Source organism: Ambystoma mexicanum, chromosome 7q (genome assembly GCF_040938575.1).
Source record: "Ambystoma mexicanum isolate Mex_15411 chromosome 7q, UKY_AmexF1_1, whole genome shotgun sequence".
NCBI classification, from domain to species: Eukaryota; Metazoa; Chordata; class Amphibia; order Caudata; family Ambystomatidae; genus Ambystoma; species Ambystoma mexicanum.
The window spans coordinates 944,228,730-944,254,045 of NC_090941.1; the positions used below are offsets into that span (position 1 = coordinate 944,228,730).

At 43.6% G+C, this 25,316-nt stretch overlaps 1 protein-coding gene across 1 annotated transcript in view; it reads left to right on the plus strand.

Moving 5' to 3' along the window:
- KCTD14 (potassium channel tetramerization domain containing 14) overlaps positions 1–24,674 on the plus strand; it is a 33,907-nt gene extending 9,233 nt beyond the window's left edge. The window contains exon 2 of the mRNA XM_069639939.1: positions 19,867–24,674. Within this exon, the coding sequence (XP_069496040.1) occupies positions 19,867–20,538 (672 nt within the window). The 3' untranslated portion in view covers positions 20,539–24,674. The remainder of the gene's footprint in view (positions 1–19,866) is intronic.
- Positions 24,675–25,316: the final 642 nt, after the last annotated feature.

Genomic DNA, 25,316 nt, shown 5'->3' on the forward strand with positions numbered 1-25,316 from the left:
ATTTGGGCAGGGCAGGAAGTGGGTGGATATGGTCAGGGAGATTGGCATGGCCAAACCACCCCCACAAGTTTTGCATCCCTCCTCCAATGCCATTTCTCCCTAGCTGTACTCGAATGCAATAGGTTTGGCGCCACCTAACGGGGATAACAAAAAATGGTCGCATTCAGGTTGGCCAAAGCTGACGACCAAAGTGCAAACTTTCAAAAGAGCTTTTTAAAACCTGTAGCATGATTGCCTTGTACGGGTAATGCCAGAGTTGAGTTCTTCCAGCCCTAGGGGCTTCACGCTTGCTTGTCCACTGCAAATATGAATGCTGAGCTACAGCACCCTTCATGCTTAGCATTTCCTCCGGCTTTGGCTGTGTCTGGTTGCCCCACCCATACACTATATGCCTCTCACGTTTGTCACCAGGCGGAGTTCACACAGGTTCCTTCAACCAGTCACATTGTTCCTAAACAGGTATGGTGTCAATGAGTTCCAGCCGGATACTAAATGCTGTTTGCATGTTTCTTTAACGGGAACTTGGACAGGTACTGGTTGCTCACTGGTGCTCAGTTTTGGACTGCCATGTCTATGATGCCTTTATTAGTACTGGGTGTTATTTTTGGCCATGTTTCAGTCCCCTGTTATGAACAAGCGTGCGTCAGCCGTTTCTGGTTCCTCAGGTCTGCCATTTTGATGGGCACAAACTGAGGTGTACCGCTGCTCAGGACACGCAAGAAAATCTGTAGTTATGGCTAAGGTGTTTTGGGTCTCATTGATGTGAGCTTGGTTAGACTTTCCTCCTTGTCTAAATGCGCCCTACTCCAACCAATATAACACAATTATTGGGTAAAAATAAGGCAGTCTCTGCCCGATGGATGAGAAGAAACGCACACTACGTATCTAGTGCTCGCCACAAGCAAACCTCTTGTATCTTTAATAAGGGACTCTGATTACGAAGCACCAGTACTCATTTTAGCATACTTCGAAAAACAACTGCAAGCTTTCTCTGCTCAAATTCGAACCTCACACCTTTTAGCGCTAAAGAACAGTGACTTTTAGTTTGGAATGCAGTCTTTTACAGAGTATAAAAACCAAAGTTGTGTGCTCTACAAATCCACTCCCATCAATCCTGGTTAACCACGGTGAACGAGAAAGATGCTTTGAATGTTACTCTTTTAATCACAGGGAGTTAATGGCGTGATTTTAGGGTAGTAGAATTAGGTGCCCCACTTTGTCGATGTTCTAGAGGGATAGGGAAACCGCATAGTGGGCCTACTAAAATCTCATTTAGTGAAACTTTCAAGGGGGAAAAAATGTCGACCTGCCCTCCCAACAGGGCCACTTACAATGGAGTATGTTTTAGTTTTCTCAAAGGAGTTCCTTCACCTCCGAAGTTGGCAAGGAAAATACCATGATTGTGGCCTTGTTGACCACCTTAAAAAACCTGATGTTCGATCATGTCGAATAATTTGATGCCACCAGTGGCATGTACCTGGGATCATGGAATGACCAGGGTGCAGATTTACTCGACTAAAGTCACCATGGGTCTTCAAGTTGAAAATGCTCTGGATGGAGGATTATACCTGGCCACTGAATATGGGCATTGTGAGCCTGTATCTTCGCTGTCATCTGTTCAGGAAATATAAGTATTTTAGCTGTGTCATGCTGGTGGAAGGAGTGTTTATGCGATGATTCTTTTTTTAATTTTATTTGATTATTTCTTTATTTTTTTACCACATGGAAAATGGTCCCGTCCAAGCAGCTGCACATAATCTCATTACAGCATAGAATACAATCTAAGAAATTTAAACATCCTCTTAAATATTGTTGGGGCGGAAGAAGCAATAGTTGGCCACCAACTCAAGTTCAGAGCTTGGAGAGAATGCACTCCCCTAGAAACCTGGGTTGTTTCACAGTTGGCACAGCATTGAGCATGTACCCCAGAAGAACAGCCGAGGGATCTATTTTCTAACGTTTTATTTGATTACCAAAATACACCACCTCCAATATTTGATTCAACTTGAACCAGTGTACTCTCGTTCATGAGTGCAATCAAGCCAGGATCAGATTGTGTCGAGTCCTTCATTTTTGTCCTGGTGCACCATCACTTGCGTGTCGTTCGTGTGCATACGTTACGTGAAGTATAACAAACCATTCAAGCGTAGGCTGATGGTCAGTTAAGGAGAATGCGCTTGAGGAGAGATTTATAGTATCGTTCAAAAAATATGCATTCAAATGGACTGCTTTTTCCTGGCAGGAAACAGATCAGCCATGCTAGGATCTTCCCACCAACTTTCACCACCTGCAGCTGTCTTGTGTGAATCTGGTGGTGACCGTATGGAATGCCACTCGCCAATGTAACACTGGGAGTTTACTTTAGTTTCGTATTTATAGCGTGCAACCAAGTACCGGTTGGCTTAAGGGCGCCAACATAGATACAACTGCCCAACAAACAGAAAGGTATTTATCCTAGCCAGATTGGGTTGAAGCATTTAGATGTGTCTAATAAATCAGGAGAGTTTTCAATTTCTTTAGTTTAGTTTCGTAAAGTGGTGTGCCTAGGGATGTGCAGGTCTTTCATGCGAGATCGGGTCCCACCTGGTTTTCTTGCAGGCCAGAGATCTACAGCTGCTCGTTTTCCATCTTTCAATTCAACGTAACCGTGAAGGAAAGGTGCCTGTGTCTCTCTTCAATTGACAGTCGGTACATAGGCTGCTGTACAATATCTTGATCTGGCTAAGCCCTGTTCACATGTTGGGCTTCTTTTTGGAGGCATGCCCACTACAAGTTCCCTTTTCAAATCGTGGCCTTCACTAGAATGCAAGCATTTGGCAGAGGGGTCTGCAACCTTTTGACTCGCCAGATGTTTTAGACTATCACTCCCTTCACCACTAGTCAGAATAGTCAATGGTTATGAATCATGGGAGTTGTAGTCCAAAACATCAGAAGAGCAAGATCACAACAAAACGTTCAACTTTTGTCTGCCACATTTATTTTTGCGGATGTCCTACAGGTTTCATAAAACCTGTAACCTGTGCGCATCTAACAGGTGCACATCTATTTGCACCGAAATGAGAACTGCCGAGGGGCTGGTGGGAAAACAAGAATGGCTCTCATTTAAAAAAAAAAATGGTTGGAATTGGGTTTTACAGAGCTAAACATGCGTTCAGTCGGAATGATGAAAATAAATCTGACCAACAGTATTTGACCTTTTTTATGAATTGTTTGGCGCCTATAACAATAGAATAGTCTGTAAAAGGTCAGCAAAAAAAGAAAATGAGGAGGTGACAGACTTTATGGTACAAGCCCATTTATAATAAAAGCAACATTTAAAATAAAACAATAAAAAGCGAGGAGTAAACGTCAATTCCTCAAAGAAAGCAAATAGTTCAGTTCGATAGAAAGTGCAATTAGACATTCTGACATACAATCGGGTAAAGAAAAGTGTACACTTTTTTTTTCTCTTTCCCACCAGGCCCCATGACAAGTTGACATCCTTAAGTTTTTAAATCCAGGTGCTCGCTATCCACAGTATATTCCGGTTGTCCTAATGTGCCTGCTTCTCAATGGTGGCTGCTATACGCCTTGCAAAGAGTGAGAGGCGGTGCGAAATAGTCTCCCAGATTACCACCATGATTGTGGAGCAAGTAAGATTCATTTTGAAAGCCTTGGGTCTAGCGTTTAACATCCATGTAGTGATATATATTAAATATAGGTAAAGTGCTCTAATATGTTTAGAAAAAAATGTGTGCTGGGACAAGTGCAGAGCTCTGTAATGGCCTCTTCTTGCTGAACCCTGGCATGGTGCTCTTCTTCAGCACTGTGCAAGACCAGTGGAGACTACTTTTATATTGTTCTTGGAGGGACTGGTGGTGTACCAGGACATCTCCAAGACATGCTGATCTGATGCTTGTGGGGTCTGTTGGTGCCAGAGGCACATGTCTCTTGGAAGGAGTGCTGAGGATTTCTAGATGGTGGCTGACACCTCCTTGGGGGAGGGCGGCAGACAAGCTGAAGAGTGTGCTCTGTATGGAGATTACAGAGTATTTTACAACTCTTCATTGAGGCTACCATTCCACAATTCAAGGCAAAAGTTGGTAAGTGAAGAGTGGGTCATTAACATGTAAAAAAAACGCTAGGTCTGCCAGTGAGGGTAGTCGAAGACCACCTACCGTGCTTTATCGCTTTTTCTTAAATGCCAACTTTAGCCGGAAGACGAGACCCTCCTCTTGAGAGCACTGAAGTTGTCATTTAGCATATAAGGGGGCCAGAGGAACTTGAAAGGACTGTAATGGTGATTTTGAAAGAAGTAGGAATACTATAGACACACATCAGGAGAAAAGATCCAGTTGGTAGGCAACAGGATTTCCCTCTTCATGATCAAGCCCAGGGCTCCAAATGAAAAAGTAGATCACTGCAAGATGTCAGAAATGAATCATAATTGGCAGGGAGCTCTTGTGCATATTAGGGTAATGCTGGCTCTGATGAATACCAAATGCTGTCTTTCTACATTTATTAGGTAGTTACAAATCAAACCGAAAATAAAAGGGCTTGACATCATGGCAAGGTGTATTTCTAATACTGGTTTGCTCTTAGTATTAAAAAGATGGGAGTTGAGCAGTGGGTGCGTGAGCCTTCTTTTGAAGTGCTTGAGACGGGAGAGCTGAGAAATAAACTGTGAGTGAGCCACTTATGGCCGGCTGGCAATTAGCTTGGGGTCTTATCTCGCCTTCCTCATCGATCAGCATGCAGGTGTTGACCAAGGGACATTTTAGCCCATGACAGGCCTCCAGTGATTCGTTTGGGCCTTGTTGCTGAAGGCGCTCAAAGGTGCATTCTCCATGGGGTTGAAGTGCATCATCCACGTAACGGAAGCAGCAGCAAAGGCCACAGCCTGAGCTATAGACCTCCTCTCCTGTGACTTTTGAGCAACAGAGTGCTTTGCCATTTTAGAAGGATTTTCCAAACCCTGTGTGTAGGGTTCAGGAAGATGAATTTAGCCTCTAAATTGCATTGCTTATCCCCAAATGCCTGACACTCCCATGGGTAAGCGTGGCAAAACAGTCAAGGCTACACTCTCATGTGGCAACACAGGTTATAAAACTGTACAATGTAACAGTAAGGGATTGTCCACCCGGTAGATATGTCAAAATGTACTTTTATATAAGTTTTTTATTCAGATATAATGGGCAATAGTTTTAGGAATAGTTTGCAGTGTAGCGACCTTTGCAGCAGTCCCCAAATCTTTAGTCCAAATGCAGTGTCTGCAATAGGGTTTTGAGAACTATGAAAAGCCCAACCTTCTCCAGCTGGAAGAAGTGAAGCGGAAAGCGCTGGGCGGGTAATTGGGTGCTAGCAGGTGGCTGGGGAGTGCACTGGGCACCAGGTGTGAGCCATGGTTGCGCCCCCCCCCCTCCTCCTGGCTCGGTCACTGGATCACACAAGTTCCACAGTATTTCACCTTCAGTTGCTGTGTTGGAGCAGACGCTTCAGCCAAGTCTACTGTTCCTTTAGTAATTTTTCTATCCAGTTGCCTCGGGATGACGCCCAGAAATTATGTTGAATAAACTGCTTGTTTTGGGGTATCATTGTGGTTGAGTGAGGGGCATACTTTTTATTGTGGTGGGGATTGGGGCACGGCATCGAATCCAAGGAAAGAGGTCTGAGATGAGAGAACTTGCATCCTGAAAATATGTAACTTCATTACTCTGGTGGTGGTGTGCATCTGGGGCGGAAATACTTCCAAAGCTGAACACGCAAAATAAACCGTGACTCACTCGGAGCGATTGTACTTGGTGGGGGTAATGTTTTATTTCCCCGTCCACATTCCATTTCATTGGGCATGGGCTAATTGAAGAAATACTAGCGGTTATGTCTACTGTGGGGTTGTTTTTTTGATGGTGGTTGGTTGTCTCCGGGGGCAAGCGGGCGCATGTAAGTCACGAGAAATTATATGAAGGTGAAACATGCAAATTGCATTCAATTGGCTTTGCATAATCAAACAATATGCACAGGACGAACACACAAACCCGGTTATTTCTTATAATCGTGATGATAAATTCTATAGGGTGCACACGTTTTGAACTCAAGAATGATACCAAAATATTTCCGGGAGAGCAAATGCTCACTATATGACATTTTAACTTAAGTAGTGTGAGCTTTTATCTGCATAGATGCAACTTTTCACATTGTTTCCTGGGCAGGCCAAACCCATGAGTTGCGGGTCACTTGACAGCTATACATATGGTCAAGGGTGTCCAAAACTAGGAACCAATGGACACTTGCAATCAAGAGAAAGCAAAAAGAAACTGTATAATAATGATATAAAATGTTCTTGAGTTGAACTAGCTAATGTCTCAGCTTTTCTGATTTTAATAAGAACAAATGTATGTTGTTAGGGGAAATTAACCTCCAAAAGAAATCGATTACAAACAATTTCTGACGTTCAAAGCGAAAACAGTCTGGCATGTTTCGACCATGGAATTGCCTAATACATTTGCAGACATGGTCTTCTTCAGGATAATATTCTAGTGAGAACTACAAATTCTTGTCTTGATCATCAAAAAAGGGAGCGAGTATGCTTTACATCAAAACGGTACCTCTAAGAGATTAGAGTTTGTGTAGATGCATTTGTTATGCACATAAGAAGATTCAATTTTTTTTTTTTATTTTTTTTCCCCCCCCCCCCCAAGCCAACCCATATAGTAGAACAAAAATCTATAAGGCACCAAACCTAATTGGATCTGTATGAAACCTGTATTGATTGTGACGAGCAGGGATGAAACTTCAGATGCAAGCAAAGAGGGGGAACCTCCTGTCTGTCTGGAAAGGAGAAATGAGTATAGTGTGGCAAATGCGCCTCCAAAAAAGGGGATTGTTAGGCGGCAAAATTTGCAGTCGCAACTTGCCATTGGCTAGTGATAACTGACTGTGGGCGTGTAGGAAACTGGGTGTATGTGTAGAGTTGGTGTCAAGCGACTCTTTGTGTGGATAGTAGCCTACCACTTCACATTTGTACCCCTCATTTAGTGTATCAAAGATTAGAACTTTCAACATTTCTAGGTATTTACTAAGTTACCTGCTTGTAAAAATGTAGTCCATTAAGCACTTTCTGCTTGCAGTGTTTTGTAAATACTCAGACGTGACTAGGTTTGGGATGGATCGTGTAAGTATTTCACCACAAGGATGCCCTGAAACTGAATGGTAAAGTGGACAATGTCTTATTTGGGTATCTGGCGCCAATGGTTCGAATACCTAGCTATGCCTCGTTGAGCACAGTCGGTGTGTAACATCTTTGAAGTAGAGCAAATTAACTTGCTTTTATTAGCAACCTGAAAAATACAAAGGGATGATGGCCACCCTCTGAAAAATGTGGACGGACGCCATCCACCCGCATGTGATATGATGATACATGAAACAGCATTTATAACGTGCCTATGCACAATTGTTTCACTGTGCCCTAGGTGTTTGCAGTTGGTACCTTCCTTTAACCCCTGAGCCGTAGCTGAAAAACGTTTCACTGAAAAGTCTTTCCTTAGAATCGTTTTGGCAGGTCCCACTGAAGATTAGTCGGGAGCCCATTTCAAAATGTCTGGGTGGCCCCTTAGCCAGAAAGTAATATATGCCTGCATATTTGAACAACACAAATGCAACACAGAGTGATATCTGAAGCCTGTGCTTTTCCTGTAATGAAGGTCTAGAACAAGCACCGGAATAGATGAAGTCAGGAGAGGGTAATGCCACCCGACAGCGGGCAGCTTAAAATCTGTCGCCATGAGCCAGTGCGATTCTAGGCAGTGGACCTGAGAGGTGGGACAGTTGTGTGATGCAAAGATTATAATGTGTTTCTAATACAGATTGCAATGGTGATTTCCATTCTTGTATCACTGACGTTGCCTAACATGAACCACATGTTGAACAACTCCACCCAGAGTCACCGTCCCATACCAAAGACCTGAAATCTGCGTCAATGCAGTTATGCAGAACCAGACCAGAAAAGGTGGGAGGGAGAAGCGGGAGCAAGGATAGGCAACAGACAAACTAACAATGAGACTGGTATGAAGAGTTTGAGGGAATGTGATTGTTGTCATAGGGTTACCTGTGTGATCATTGGTCGTGGGTAAGATGAAATGGTGATCAGAAATAGGAAAATGGAACGTCTTGTGATAACTAGCATTTTCCAGTGATGGCAATTCCTAGTACGCGGGGGCGGGGGGGGGGGGGGGGGATTTGTGCCCAAAGCATGCCTTTGAAACATTCAAGCTTGAATTGACAGATAATGTTTTTAGGCATCCACAGCCAACTTTTCTAGAAATATTTTGGTAATGGTAAGTCAACTGTCAAGTAACAGAGTTAAGAATTGGCTAGGTAAACAGTGAAATCACAGACCACCGAGGAAGAAAGGGAATGGGTACGAAGAGGCGAAATAAGCCCTCCAAGGATCCTCTCTGTGGGGGTGGGCTATGAGCGGGATAACATGGGAGAGACCATCATCTAGATGTGAGGGGCCGATCTGTATCAAAATGAGAGAAAAGCATTCTTCATGCAATGTCCACCCTGCTAGCCCTTACCTAGTAGATTGAAATGGTGAACACAACCTATTTGGAGTCGCTGGGTTGGGAAGAATAGGAATAGATTAAAATCGGGCGCTACCTAATGTAGCTGCAACCTCCTGCAGCACCATTAGAATTGAACGGCAGTGCCGAGGATATCATAATACGCAGTCAAATTGACCTCCGTGCCTGAAGGGCTGACCCAACATTTTAGACTGGCCTCGCTTTTTTGATTTTTAGCAAGCCAGTTTCTTTTGGCCAAAAGGGGCCAATTTGATTTACTGCATGTGCTTTAAAATGCACTATTTGCAATACATTTTATCAACCCATCCCTTTAGTCTGCCCTGAAACGTAGCAAATAGAAATGTTCAATTGCAGGGGGACTCTGACGCAGCCATTTCGAAGTGGCGTTTTAGGAAGTGAGCCTTTCCGTAAGTTAAATATGCTGTCAAATATGAAAATTCCGTTCACCTTTTGTTTCGCAGTTGAAGAATGGGCACAGGACAAACAAACGTTTGCCAATGGAAAGTTTTCCTATTTCACTGCTTGTAAATTATAAAATGTACCCGGGTTTTAAATGTCATAATTACTAACAAAACATGTCCTGTATAGCATGGTGTCAATGTGAGACATTTTACTGCTACATTATAAGACGATTGTGTTATCTTATGGTTGAGTGTTTCGTCATAAACGCACATGGCGGAGCGGGGTGCTGGGGAGAGGAACAGCGCCCGCCCACTTAAAAAAATAATAATAATAATAAAAAGAATGGAAAATGTCCACCTGCGAGGTCCCTCGACTTAAGCCCTGATGCTGAATTTGTGTCCCACTCCGACCCTGCACAGGGTGAAATGTGAAGTAGCAAACGCGATCCTGCATAAAGAGTACACATCATGGAAAATTAATATTTTCTATAAAGCATGCCACTGAAATGTGAAGCACTTTAGAGCTGCAATACATAGTTGTCCTGTAAACCAATGTACTCCATTTATTTAACCCAGAAAAATGAAAGGATAATTTTTGTATTTTATTTGTTTTTTTTATTAACAGTTTTAAAATATTTGTATTGGCATATTTGAAAAGAATGAGTCGCACACGGTATAACAAACGGCGTCTCATAGCAATTTGCTATGCAATTCTGTAGGTTTGCTAATAAAGTTGACACTTGTGTAGCAAAGCTAGCGATTTAAGTTTCCCCAAAGCACAGCTCAAACTGCATTCCTCTTGCCCTTGCGGCTCTCTCCACCCTCTTCTCCGTTCTCTGCAAGTTCAAAGGGGCTAATGGGGAGAGTGAGTGTGCGCAGCAGTTATCATCCTCTCCACTCTTAGTGCTAAGGCCTGTGTGAGTGTTCCTTTTCAAATAATTGTAGACCAGTAGGAAATAGGGATGATGCATTCATTAAGCCAACTATTCTGTTTGACAAAGACCAGTGTGGGTTAACATTATTCCTTACGATTGGTACTGTAAAGCACTGCATTGTCTCCTTGCTTAATAATAAAGTTTGTTAGTGTATCTTAATCTCATAGTGTCAACTACATTTCATTTTGTTGGGCAAGATCCATCACACTGGTGAGTGAACACTTTTGAAAATGTACATGATCACACGGCCACATTCCTCTGATGGCAAACCTAGTTCTGTGAGCAGCTGGATGTATACATCTGTGCAACTTGTGCTCAACCCATGAGCTGTTTCCATGGTCCTTGACATTCTATCTTATCACCCTGTTGCTTCAGATCAGCTACCCTGAAAGTGAGATGGCCACAAACTAAAAATTCCACCTAGTCTGCCCAGATCCATTCTGCTTAGTCTTTCCCTTCCTTTTCTCTTACGTAATGAATACACAGAGCTAACTAGATGTTTACACAAGTAGTGATCAATAGTTCTATCCAGTCTGTACATCTACAGATCTACAGCAATACCATACACTGTAGTTTGGCCTCCAGAGCTCACTTTGTCCTTGCTTACATTCAGCTGCACATCCAGTGCTACAAGGAGAACACCTGCAAGGTATGCCACACAATGCATAACGGTTATATACAAGTAACCTTTACATGAATTAGATTTTAAATATAAGGTATGACTTTTATTGTAAAACAGTACCTCAACGACAGAAGGAAATCTAGACCTATAAACAACAAATCTCAAAATGTGCCTTTGTATTGCACATTCTAATCCACTTGAAGGAGTGAACAAAAATGTTAAATGACCGGAAATGCAACCTGACAAGACGCATAGCCTAAACCACACCCATAAAGATAATGTGCCAGAATGCCCAATCCATTACTCGGTTTTGCTCTCGGGGTGTTGGTATTTTGGACAATGGCACAAATCGCAATGATTTAAACAGTATCTACTTAATTTGTTATAAAAGCTACCTGCACTGCGCAGCTACGCATAATGTTCTTGCTCCCCACCCATGAATATTCAGGGTCACTCTTATCAATTACCCCACTGTCTTTACCCTAATGAGGTGTTTATGCCTGGCAGAGTTTAACAATGTCACTTGTGATTTTGCCATCTTTTAATAGCGTTCCAGCCCAAGGGATTGGAGGTGCATGGGTTGCAGAAAGTGGTAATTTTGCTTCTCTCCATTATGCCCACTACTTACATCAGAGCTGTAAGCATGAGAAAAGGGTTTTGGTTATTTTTAATCAACATTTTGTTTAAGATGTGCCTGAACCACTGGCATATATTTCACATGTAAACTATAACATTTCACCAGTCTGCATGTCAAAATGTAGTTCTGTTGCCTGAAACATTCCTATTACAGACCAGTCTGGTTGCTTTTCATGTGGTGACGCCAAAGTTTCTCATTCAAACCCTCCCTTAGTTGTGTCCAGTTGGCAGACGGTTTATGTTCTTATGGCTTCCTCTTAAGTTATCTGACCTAACAAAGTAGGACATTCTGCCTCAATAAGTACCTCTTGTAATTGTTTATTTGTACAGCACTTATACCCCAGTGAAGTGCTTCAAGGCGGGAAGAGAGCAAGGGGATACAGTAGTCATTCTTAGGCCTTGAGGTTTCCGATTGAGCTAACAAAGAAGTAACTAGCGTACTAGACCTGATGGCATTTAGTGCATGAAGTGTTTCCGGCGCAACCAGATTAGGGCGGGGAGTCAAGGGGGGGTTGGACAAGACAGAATTTACTAGGCCTAGTAAATTCAGGACATTCAAATGTACAAACGGATGTACAAGGTAGGGGGTAAGGGGGAAGCAAGTGCGCATGGCCAGGAGGGTCCTGGGTTCAGTGCAGAGAGGTGACCTCTTTCATGGAACGTATGCCGAGAGTGCAGTAGTGCTGACCATAGTGCAGAGGCCCAGAGGCAAGTGCAAAGACTGGCGGGGGAGCCTGGGACCTGTGAGGCTCAGGAGCTGGGCCAGGCAGAACAGAGTTAGGGGAGAGATGGAGGAGTGAAAGCATTGTCCACAAGGCTTTCTGGGGCCTTGGACCCACCTCCTTGCAATGCTGCCTACCTAGAAAATGCTGTCCCTCAAGAGCCCTCCGCTCATCTACCTCCAACCTTCTGTGAGTGAGCCGGTTCTACAAGCAGAGATTTCGAGGGAGATCCTTATCCTCAGCAGGTGCCTCCCTCTGGAATAGCCTCCCTGCCGCCCTCCGTCTCGAGCCAGATCTCCTTAAATTCCAGAAACTCCTCAAGACTTTACTCTTCTCTTCCTTCTCTCTCCCTCTACCCTGCCAACCCAGTTGTGTCTTCCTTCTCTCCCTCCTCCTCCCTTCAGCATGCTGACTGCCCGCCGGGTGTACCTCAGAGTCTCACTGGTCCCTGGCACCACCGCCTGTACTCTCTCACACTTGCCTCAGGGCCCTAAACCCCACCCACACTCAATGCACTTGAGAAAATAACCCTTGTGGCTCTCTCTGCACTTACCCCAGTCTGAACTGACCGGGAGCACTTGATTTTCACCTCCCCCCCCCCCCCGTGATCCTCTGTGCACTTGCTCGATCCGTACGCACAGCGCTTGAAGATAGGCGTCTGTTCTCCCTTGTCTTCACCCTTTAATTGCACTGTTAAAACTGCAGAATCGCTGTCAGGCCTATTTGCTGTCTCCCAAACTGTAAAATGTATTTTTCACGCACTTACTCTGCCTGTGCAAACTATTATCTTCTCAGAATTTCAAGGGCTCTGAGTGACACTTTGTTTTTTTTTCCCCCCTTGTTCCCATCCTCCTTGAGCGCTTTGAAACACTTGCTTGTGTATAGGCACTGTATAAATAAACAATAGCATACTAAAGAGAGTGGAGGTTTGAAGGGAGATAGGAAGAGGAAGGTCTTGAGATGTTTCTGGAACTTCTGGCTGAAGGCGGAAGGAGGCAGGGAGGTTGTTCCAGAGGGAGGCACCTGCAGAGGCTAAAGATCTACTCCCAAATCTCTGCTTGTAAAAGACGACTCGCCCGCAAAAAGTGGGAGGAGGATGAGTGGAGGGCTCTAGAAGGCGAGTATTAAGGAAGAGAGCGTTGTAGATGGTGCAGGCCCCGGCTCCAGAAGGCTTGTGCGGACTATGCAGAGAGTCTTTAACTTGATCCTAGCAGCCACGAGGGATTTCAGTGCTGGAGAGATGTGGTACCTGGGCTTGAGGCCAAAGATAAGTTTTGCGGTTCTGTTCTGTATGAGTTGTAGCAGACGGAGAGTAGAAGTAGGAAGATTTGGGGAAGGTGAGAAAAGGTAGAATACCTGTGAGGAGGTGCAGCTGGTAGTGGGACCTTTCTGGAGATGTGAGAGAGGAGGAGAGAATGGGAGTCAAAGATGACCCCCCCCCCCAGATGTTTTGCCTCACTGGAAGGAGGGGGCGCAGGGCAAAGGGAGGCCGGCCAGTGAGAAACTGGGTGCAGGGGACCCAATGAGGACGATCTGTCTTATTGGCATTGAGGCAGAGATCGTTAGCAGCACACCTGGACTGAATTGCAGACAGTCAGGAATGAGCGAGGAAGAGCTTGAGGGTAGCCTGAAGGAGAGCAGAGTGTCATGTCAAAGTTTGAGGTGAAGGTAGAGATACTGTGGACCAGAGGGATCATGTAGACATTGAAGAACCAATGGGATAAGTTAGATCCCTGGTGGCGGCACCAGTAAAGAGAGTGATAGAGGAGAGAATGGATGCAAGTTCCACCTGGGAAGGACAGTTTGAGAGAAAGGAGGCAAGCCACGCCAGTGCCAGATATGATACCGAGGGTATTTTAGAGACATGAGATCAGGATGTTGTGGTTTACCGTGTGGAAGGCAGAAGAGAGATTGAGAAGAATGAAGACAGAAGGAGAGTTGGAGTCAAGATTTGAGAGCAGGTTTTCAGAAGAGCAGTTTCTGTACCTCTGGATACTCTAAAGCCAGACTGATGGTCATGGAGACCACCAACAGATTCAGTGTGGAGGGTAAGCTGAAAGATAGCTTATTTCTCCAGGAGTTTGCCCAAGAAAGGAGTGATAAAAATCAATAGTTTACTGGGATAGAAGGGTCGGCAGAGGGTTTTTCTGAGCAGAGGGTGCACAAGAGTGCTTGAGAGAGGTGGGGAAAACTCCACTGGAGAAAGAGGTTGCAGAGGTCGGCCAAGGCTGGAGCAAAACAATCCATGTTGTCATTGATGGTTTTAGGTGGCATAGGTCAACCTGTTTGGAGGAGGCTTTCATGGACAGGACTTGTCGAGACGACCTCAGATGTGACCAGGGAGATGAAGGAGAGAAGATGGGTGGGAGTGGCTGAGGGGGGCACAGGAGATGTGGGTGCAGGCGAAGGTGTGGGGATAGAGAAGGTGAAATGAGCAGCCAGGGCCGAGCAAAGGGCCTGGGTGGGTGCAGTAGAGGAAGAGGCTGCAGTAGGATTGGCCAGTTCCTCACAGACTTTGAAGAGTTTGGCTGTGTTTTTAGATGCTGCTGAGATACGGGATTGAATATAGACTCTTTATTTGGAGCGGATACAGAGTCTATATTGCCTTTGAAGAAGGCGGCAGGCAAGTTTGTCAGATGGTGTACCTGAAGATCCCCATTTACATTCTGCTGCTCTGCACTTCCATTTAAGGGCAGCCACCTCAGTCTTACCAAGAGTTGCACTTTTGGAAGGCTTCAGATGGACCCTCATGATGGGGGCAAGAATGTCAAGAGTTGGAGATGGAGAGGTGAACGTTTGAGAGACCTGTGTCAGGGTGGGAGTCAACCGCAGGAGTAGGAGGAGAGTAGGTGGAGGCAAATGCTGCCACTGTCATTCTTTTCATGGGTTGGATTACCTTTAAGGCAGGAGGCAGTGAAGGGTGTGCCAGTGCTAGAGGAGAGGGGAGCTTTAGGTGTGAAGAGAGAAGAGCATGATCGAGCCAGGAGGAGGAGCTTGGCCGATGGGTGGTCAGAGTAAGAGAACACACTGCCTTCTCCAAATCCTGGATTGCAGAGACCTTAAAACACACTTTCAGCTAACATAACATAGAAGATAACGGGCTACAATTAAATGGGTCGAGATTGTGGTGAAGGGGTGTAGTTTGGTTAAGGTACACTATAACTGTCCTGGACAGCTAAGCTGCTGAAAGATAAAATGCCTTCTTTATCGTTATCAGTAAGGCCTGTACGTAACACACAAGAGATGTATGGAGAAACACAAGAGCTGAGTTTCGTTTAGGAAGGAGATCAATCCACTTGTAAAAGTACTGACCCTCAAGGAAGCACACCCTATCCTGATCGGGGGGTGCTATCGCTAGGTCACTGGTGGTGTGGCACCGATCTAAAAGAAAATGGGAGAAACACTGTCCCTCAACTTCAGCAAGGAATCCTCTGGTCAAGATACAACTAAAGAACACTCAGTAGCCCGAACAAGGGTACCCAAATAGAATCTCCCGTTATTGCACTCTCAACATTACAGGGCAGAGTTTTACTGTTATATTTTTTTTTATTTTTTTATTCACCCACAGACCAATATTTGTAAGAGGTACTATCAGTGCTGCATGTTGTTTAAAAACTACAAAAAGGGAGAGAAGAGCCAAGAATGGAGGGCTCAGTGTACCAGCCTCAAGGAATGGGAACCAGTAAAAATTAAGTATCCCAACTGCTCAAAGGATATCCAGTCCTTCGGGGGAGGGAGTTGGGGGGGAGGAGGAGGGTGAACTGGTTTCGATGACTTTAATGGTTTAAATAATCATCTTCAGGACCAGGAGGTTCAAAGGAGTGTTATTCTCTGTGATTCATGGTGCACTATGTTGTGGATCGGCACCGCCATTTCGTGACCTGCAAGGGGAATGGATGTATGTTCAGAGTGTTGCTTAAATGGGGGGTGTCAGTTGCTCAGCGCGTGATTACCAAAGAAGCCAAAGATTGTGAAGCACATGCCTTAATTGTGGGCTCAACATAAAATGCATTCACCAGGGTTCGTAGATTGCCCCTCATCCCACCACACATTGTCAATGCTAACTGAGTGTATGGAGGCAAGTATTACCTCGCTGCTGCTCCGCAGATCAGTCTGATGCGAGGAACGAGTTTGAGAAGAGCATGCAAAGGTTCTGGGCATCTGGGATAGCTCCCCCTGAGGGGATAGGGTTTAGATAAGGTAGACCGTCTGTTGAAGGGGCAAAATCTGGTAAATGTGCCGAATCTAGCAGCGGTGGAGTAAAGTTGTGGAGAGGGGGATGCATACTCTTGGGTCTAGGGCAGCAGAAAGCCTGAATATTCCACTGGGTACAGCAGCAAGATGCAACCCCTGGCGATGGATAAAATGCAAGAAACAATGATGCAGGCCTCTTCAAAGTACTTCACAGGAGGAGGGAAGGTGAGTTCCAGCGATGGTCTCCGCACTCAGGCGACAACAGGCATCCTTCTAGTCACGATCACGGTAGCTCCTCTTTGATGTTGGGATGCTGAAATCCAGAGGGAGTGCGACATGTAGCACGAGCCCACAAGCGAGTTGGTCAGTCCACCGGGTGGTCCAGGGACACTTCCAAATGCTCATGATGGCTGGATCCTCGAAGGTGCCAATACTTGTTGGTCCCACTAGTCCAAGGGCTGAGATCAGCTAGTCCAACAGAGCTTGACTGGGTCAGGCGCTGGAAGATATGTCTGGCCACTTCAGGAGTCGTCTTTGGATCTTCAGTCAGCTGTTCTATGAGAGAATCTTGGCTTCAACGCTGATAAAAAAATAAATAGCTGCAAGAGTCCTCTTCTTATCCAAAATCCAGGTTGGAAGAAAGTCCAAGGCCACCAGTGTAAGTATCTGCACCATTCAAACAACCGGTAGTTGCCCAAGGCATTACATGGCATGGCAAGGCAGGAAGAAGGCCGAACCACAATATGGCCAAAGAACAAGTGAAAATGTCATGGCACACACTTTAGGGAAGTAGCAACGTGTAGTAGACTTACACTGTGCACACTAAAAATAATACAAAAGTGGTAAAAATGTACCTGCAGCCACCAGCTCGCCATTAGGCGCATATAAAAGCAAAGGTGAAACTAAATATCCCCATTGCACTGCATTGTAAGATGCTGTGTGTAATGTAAAAAAGTCACAGAATGCAAAAGACCTGTACTGATAAGTCTGAAGACTGATCAGTTTCCCCATAACAAATGAGCAAAAGGCCAAAGGAGCGAAGCTCAAGGCTTTACTTCCCTTCAAAAATTCAGGACCAGTCCACAGACTATGGAAAGAATTTGTATGTAGGAATGCCCTTTATTAGTTCAAAGAAGGTTACGTACTGGCAGTATTACTCTAAAAAAAAAAAAAAAAAAATTTCAAGTAGAAAATGTTTTTAATTTTTATTATTTTTTGCAAGTCATTATAACAAACCATACCTTTGCTGGCGTTTGCGTACACCCATTTTTCAACAATTAAACATTTGTTTCCCTTTTTAATGCTATCAGTGGTATTCAGTTGACTTGTTTTGAAGGGAACTTTTCAGTCGTACATTTACCAAAGAAAAAGTAAGAAAACGGACCCGGTCTTCTCAACAAGTTGGCTAAAGGTTTTCCCCAGATGCGGGCCTCGAGTAGTATGTTTTTAGTCTCTTGCAGTACATTTAACAAGAAATAAAATGTTCTGTTGACATAACTTGTCATAAGAAACACACAACTTGCCAAACTAACCCTTATGTCCCCCACAACCTTCATCGCTTTAAATCAGTTGGTCTGCATCCACACGGGCACCTCAAGGAAAGACCAGATCTCTGAGCTGAGGAGGCAGGCTCACTGGCTCCCAGTCAAAGAGAGGATCGTCTTCAAGACACTCTTCCCTGACCCCATAAATGCATTCATATTCATGACCTGGCCCCACCCTACATTGCTCAAATAATCGTTAAACGCGCATCCACAAGACCTCGCAAAAAGGGGTATTCTAACATGGTCATCACGCCCAAGACGCTGAAAGTACGCGTTGGGGGCTCAAGCTTCCCCACGATGGCCACATCACACTGGAACGCCCTTCCATCCCACCTGGATGATCGAGTCCCACCATGCATTCCACAAAGTCATCAAAACCAAGCTTTTTGTCTAAACTGCTTGGCTAACTCGTATTTTTCTGTTATCTCTGCTGTAATATTAATTGCTGGCTCACTTTTCATGTATGTAATTACTTACTTGTCTTGTTTAAAGTCACATACCTGTATTGCACCTATACCTAAGAGACCCCTTCGGTCACCTGTATCCATGTAATCAAAATTTCCTACAAACTTCTTGTAACCGTGCCTCAATGCTCTTAGGCTGTAAGCGCGCTATACGAATGCAAATAAATAAAATAAACTGTCGAGTCCCACAATGGTCAGTATAGCACAAATTCATAAATCTAATTGCTTCATCTGTGAAGCATTTAATGGAAACCATTTCGCCTTTTTTTTTACCTGTAGAAACGCACATTGATAAACAAATGGCCCACCTGTTTTAAGTGTAGCCACGCATGTGGATGGCTGTGTTCGGCCTGTGGGGAATGGTCAGCTAAACAAACCTGTAATGCGGTAAAGTTCGCTAAGGAGAAATGCAGCTGCCAGTTTTTGTTAGTTTTTTTCTCAATTGTTAAAGAAAAACTATAAAAAAAAAACAAAAAACAAAAAAAAAGCAAACGGTTTCAACACTTTCGTTTAAATGTAATCACGTCTTAGAACGTTGCCCTTGCTGGGTATTGTTTTATTCTTAAAAAATATATTTTAAAAAGTTCTACAGTTTATTATAAAAATCTTGCATACATAAGGCCGAGTAATTTGTACTCCCCCTTTGAAACTCGCTCTAATACTTGGGAGTGGAGACCTGCACCAGCCTCTTGTACCGCCCCAACTCCACTTTCCCCCACCTGCTCCTTGACCTTCCCCGCCACCTACCTGATCTTACTGTAAACGAAAAATAACGCAACCTTCAGTCTCTTATCCTATGCATCAAAGTCATTTAACTTGAAATTATATTGCATCAACTTTTTTTAACCAGAAGGCATCAGTTAGTAAAACATGTTCATACAAGTTGAGCGTTCGTTTGCACGAGTCAAACTGCCCACCCAGTGTTGCTTATCCCAGGTTCTACGTGCTTGTACATAGTCTATTATTTCTAGCAGCTGTATTGCAATGTATATGCCATAGAAATTTCAAATGGTTAATTTCTTATATAAATTTGTGATTTTTGTATACTTTTGTGTTCATATATATTTTTGTACGTTTTTTCAGTCCGTTTCACAATATTTAGTACTATTTTAAACGGTATGTTTTTATGATATGGCTGATCTCTCACAGGGGGTTTCATGTGGAAGGATTAAATCATATAATGCAATTAACGTTGGAATATATCTTAAATGTATTCATTAGACTTCATTGCATTTCAGCGTTCCTATTCCAGGTTCTCAAAGTTATAGGGGATGTAAAACCACTGGGCTAATGTTACAAATAAGCTATACCTAAATGCACTTCTTGTTTAGTGGCTTGATGAAAATGTTCAAATGAATCATCTAAAATAACCCTTGTTATCTTATCCAATGAAATGATACTCGTTTTTCTAAAAAGCTTCTGTGCAGGTAGCTAAATATCCCATATCTGGATAGCAATACAGTGATTGTAGTATATTTTAAGCGCTCCAAGAATACATTATGTTGTGTGAATCGCAGGCAAAGCTGATGCAAGCCTGGTTTATCAAACATAAAATGGCTGTAATGTTTTGGCAGGAATGCATATAGCAGAAATATTTTGCAGGGTCTGAATGTGTCCCAGAAGTGAGGGTGACCTCCTGCCAGACACACCGATATTCCACCATTGATCTAATCCACGTACTCTTATCTAATCGCAACACTTCCAACTAGAGAAGTCTCTGAGTTGAACTTGCAGATGGGTAAATAAAGTGTTTTATTTATTTCGTTCTTTCTCGCTCTCTCTTCTAGATGTCTGCAATTGTACAATTGAATGTCGGGGGAGAGATCTACACCACAACAATCAGCACCCTCAAGAAATGCCAAGGGTCCAAACTCTACGATATGTTCAATGGACAACCCAAGCTAAGGGTGGACTCTGAGGGGAGATATTTTATAGATCGAGATGGAACATATTTCCGTTACATTCTGGAGTACCTTCGCAGCAATCTGGTCCCCACGCAGTTTGTTCAGGATGTTTACCGGGAAGCCTTGTTTTACGAGATTGACCCATTGGTGAAGCAGCTAGAAGACTCTCCATTGATATTCGGTGAACAGGTTGGCAGGAAGCAGTTCTTGGCCCGGGTGCCCAACTACCGTGAAAACATTGAAGTGATGATCCGCATCGCCAGAGCTGAAGCAGTGGCCTCCCGACACTCCTCTGTGATTGTGTGCATCGTCAGGACTGAGGAGGAGGCTAACAAATGCCACGATGCGCTGAACACTCTGGACACAGATAAGGATTCTGTGGTGAGGTTTGGACCCTGGAAAGCTACTCCATCTGTTTCAGACCTCTTGGACTGCATTAAAATCGACATTGAGGCTAAGGGATACAAAACAGTGTACCAGCCGCATGTGGCAGATAAGGGCTTCCGATTTAAATCCTATGACTTCTTTTACAAGTTTCTGTTTACATGGTGGTAATGGTTGCAAGTAGGACTGGGAAGAGGACCAACAAAAGCTGATTTCAAGACATTCCATAAAATTGGCCAGTGACTGTTCCTGGTTCAAAAAACGGGTTGAGGAGATCATGTGGAACGTTCAATATGTGAGCAGCCTGGTATAGGGCAATGAGGGCTCTGTTCATACTTTGTACTTTACTTTTCATAATGAACACAAAGTACTTGGGTACTCACCAGTGCAACTAAGGACACTGCTAAATTAGTAAACATTTCATTGTGCATTCATAACCTACATCGGTCTTCCAAACGTTTGTGATATGAGGTAGTTTTATTTGAAGGATTTAGAAATTCAGGCCTTTAAAATGTTAAACCCCTAATTGATCAAAGAATGGCAGCTTGACGTTTTTGGGCACTTGCTTAAAAGATGTGCAGCCCAATAATAGACATGTATAGAAACATCGATAAACCTCATTTCTATAGAAAGTTTTACGGCTACACACTTTTCTTTTGGGATTCGAAATAGCATTCCACGGTGAACAGTGCATTGCTCTGAAGTTGACCCATGTCACTTATGCAGAAGCCATCCGGTATGTGACTACTTTTTCACATTATAAATATGGCGGCAAATGTCCCAGAATGCAGTGAAAAATCTCTAATGTCATAGAACAACTTGAGAGCTCTTACAGTTACAGTGGTTACTTGGCAATTGCAATAAGTGAGATGAAAGTAATTGTGCTTAGTTGTTTAACCTCTCGTGGGTGCGCAACGTTACTTTGATCAAGTAGGTTTTTAAAAAGCAGTATAGAAACACACCTTCCCGCAAAGTGAGCTTAGTGCCACCATTGTATTTACCACTCAAGAGTTGGCCATAGCTCAGATCAATTCAGTAGCACTCAGTGTTGGTCTATTATTCCACGAGTATTCTTTGCCTTAAAATGTTAGCTACTGATCTGTCAGGTGCCCAACATGGCACAAGCCAAACCCCACAATTTCTTCCCATTCTGGGTCTGTACATTTTCATCACTCCTGCACTAAACTTTAACTAGGGCAGCAAAGTCCCCAAACATGGATTTAGGAAAAGCTCATGTCACTGCCCATACGTTATAGATTTTATGGGTAACCCTAGTTGTTGAAATTCCAATTGAAGTTCTCTAAATAGTCTACTCTGTTCCGTTGCAGACCTCAACTGGAAAAATTCCTGTGGCACCCTAACTGAATCTGCGTATTGATCAATGTTTTTATTTAAGCTGTAGGATTTCCTTTAGTCTTTTTCTTTTGCTTCAGTGTCAAATAATTCATACGGCGCAACTGAATAATCCAGTAGAAACCATTTGTAACTGGTCCACTGGAATTGCCAACAGTGTCATCAAGACGACGGCTACACCCCCCACCTGCGATGATATTTGGCAAGAGGCTTTTCTCGTTCCTGCATTGTTGGACTGCTTGAGGCAAACACTGCCTTTGCACTTTGACATGCCTGGTTGATTTTTCTATTGTAGGTTACTGGGCAGAAATGCTGTGTAAATTCTTTGTGCATACTTGGTGACACACTAGTGAACAATGAGCCGAGGACAGGTCGCTATCGGGAAACACTGCAAATAAAAATGCCAAACTGGAAACGACACACCTAAAAAAAACAAATACGCCAAGAGCATGTTTACTTTACGTGCCAGTACAACGTGAGAAAAACTGAATGTCAAGTGCATGTTTTGTTTTACTGAAAATGTTAGGTGTCGGATTGATTGCTTTTAATTTAGTTGTGAAAATGTAATTTGAGTTACAGAAAACAATTTGACTAATCAATTGGAAACACCTTCTCGTCTGTAAAGAGCCTACACGTGTTTCGTCCTCTTGAGCTTGTTTTCGTCAGCCTCTGCAAAGTCACCCCTCGCTTCATGAATGGTTGACGAACTGGTTTGGATTTTCAGTTGAGAAGGCCCTTTTCTGCCAAATGGCACTACCTATATTTTGTTTTGGCCTAACAACTCTCACTTTTCCGTGCCTTAACTACTCCATTGCACTTCAGCTTCCGTATCATTGACGGAAATCTATAGCAGCGGGGCCATTCATAAAATAGATCAAAGCCTAGACCATTTCTGCACCTCTCCAGGAAAGCGCCTTCACTGTTCCATTTAGAGGATACAAATATCAGGACATTGATGGTTTTTAATGGAAGTAACAGCGACTATCTTTTTTGTAGCATAAACGTTGTCGCTGATTTACATCTTATAATGTAAACTTTTTTTGTTGGTAGACCAAATCGAATACACGTATGTTCTAACTATAGCAACGTTTAACGTCATCAAAACTCTAGTTCCAAGTCTGCATAAATGATCTATGGCTTTATAAGTAGCATGCAGCCATGTGCTGATGCAAGCAACTACTCTCCGAACCCCACACCTATTGTTGCCCAGGGGAAATAGGTGTCCTTTCCATCGCCATTCAAAGCCTGTATACAGCATTGGAGTTTTAGTATTTCATGAACTGTGTGCACTAGAGCCTTGGGTTTGATCAACCTGACCCGAAAGAGTTGGACAAATGGTGGAGTCAGCCCATGGCAATTTAACACAAGAATGATGTCTGTGCAGGGACTTGATGCTCTCCCGACGTTGCCATCGAACTGAGACGGTCTGCACGAGAAGAACCATGACTTAATGCAGGGCTCAAATTGTCTTCTATCGTTTAAAGGATTTTTTTTTCCGATTTGGCTCTATTATAATTCTGATAATACACTACCCTGAAAAAGTTAACTAGGCACAGGCCCATTTTCTTTACCATGGTAGTTTCGAAGACACTACGGTTAAAATATAAGTAGGATGCATGAACCTTTTCGGTCACTGTATCCATAATTAACTAAGTATAAACACATAGCCGGTGAGATTTTAAGATGTATGTGCAACGCACTTCTATATGGAATTCTCTGTTCTACATGGGCCTAAAACCCATCTAGGATTTTCCCTTTTTTTTTTTGATGGAGAGGGCAGGCAGGACATCGATGGGCTACTAGATGGGAATGTGAGGGATGAGGAATGATAAGGGGCTAGAAGCAACAAAATGGATCTCTTAAGAACCAAGCATGCATCTATATCATTAGCGATGCACATGAACCCTGATGCATTAAATATGATCAATAACAATCTGGGATAAAAGCTCACACCAAATGAGATAATGGAGCTTTCTGAACCTCTTGCCCATGATGGCACAAACTTAGTAGGTTTTGTAAGGCAGCCTTCCAGCTGGCCTATTTTCCCTAAAATCTACACCCTTGCAGGGAGACACTTGTTGCTGCCATTCCCACTTTCTGGTGATGAAAAAAATGATCGTACACTTAAAAAAAAAAAAGGTTTTATTAAAGTTGAATCCATTCAACTCGTTCTGATGTACTGTTCTCGAAGGTTGTTCCCAACCCAAAACAAACATACTTTTGTATGGCGTCCGCAATTTTTGTTCCTTTCCCTCTCTGCCAGGCTAAGGCACCCAGACGTGCCAATCGGCCTCGTTTTTGGCTTGCCAACCAATTCTTTTCAAGACGATAATCCCATCAAGGCCTTGTAGTAACTGGTATTCAGTGTTTGCCTTATGTTCTGTCTGGCTTCCTAATCCTTACTTCAACACATTGTGGGACTTCGGTTGTCTCGTCCCACAATGTATTCTGGGTTGGTGTAGTTTTGTGGAATTTAAACTAGCAGGTGAGGTAATCTGTTCATCCCAGTGGTTGACCCCTATTTGTTAAAACCCCCAAAAAACGTGTAGATTGGAACAAAAGGCTTTGCTGCAGGCTCCGTAGGAGAGCCAGCACGATAATTAAACCCAATGTTTGCATTCCCCCTTTCATGTCAACGGTGCCAAATTTAAAAGCTGTGCCTGACCTTTGGTAGTTTCATGTAAATACTATTGTTTGTAATCAAAGGAAATTGTAATGATGGTACTTAATGACCCTTTTAACTATACTTTTTGTTCAGTAGGACATAAACCAAAACGGACTGTTTCCGATATATGAAGTATGTTTTAAAAACAAAAAATGTACAAATGGTACACTTTTGTATTAACCTACTGCCTCCCAACCCTGGCAGGAACCGAAGGTGCTTAGAAATGAAGTATTTTTAACGTTCATGTTTTGTTTAAGAAAATAAATGGACTATAATTTTGAAACTCGCACCCTGTGTTTTTCTCCACTCTGTTGGTGCTTTTGTTTATGGATTGGGGATCACTTCTAGGTCGCAGAGTTGCCGGAGAATCCTTGGTGATCATGTGATGCAGGTGGAGGTCTGCCTTGGAAAACAAGATGGCGTTGCAGCTCAGGAGGCAACATATAGAAAGAAGCACATGCATAGGGTACAGTACTGAACTACTAGTACACTGCTTCCACAGAGAAATGGATGAATCTCCTACTTCGGAAAAGCCACTGTTGCCTTGTTTGCTTGACCACTGATCCGACCCAGCTGTACTCTGAAACTCTAACCTGCTTGCTCAGTGCGGAGTCTCCTCTTATTTCATCCTGTAACTCAAGTCTGTTCTCCATTGATTCACTCCAGAGGCGTTGCTAGGGTTGGGCTGAGGGGGCTATAGTCCCGGGTCTTTTGGTTGTAGTCCCAGATAGAATCTCAGGGGCTACAACCAAAAGGCTAGCTAGCCCCGAGTCCCAACGGTCCCGACATTAGTGTAGCTCCGGATCTTTGCCAGACCAAGCAACACCCCTGATTCACTCTTTACAGTCCCTGCATGCGGCTTGGTGACCCATTTCAAGTATTTTCCACAATTCAGCATTTTGTTTGCGGCAAGACTTGGTGACGGCTCATC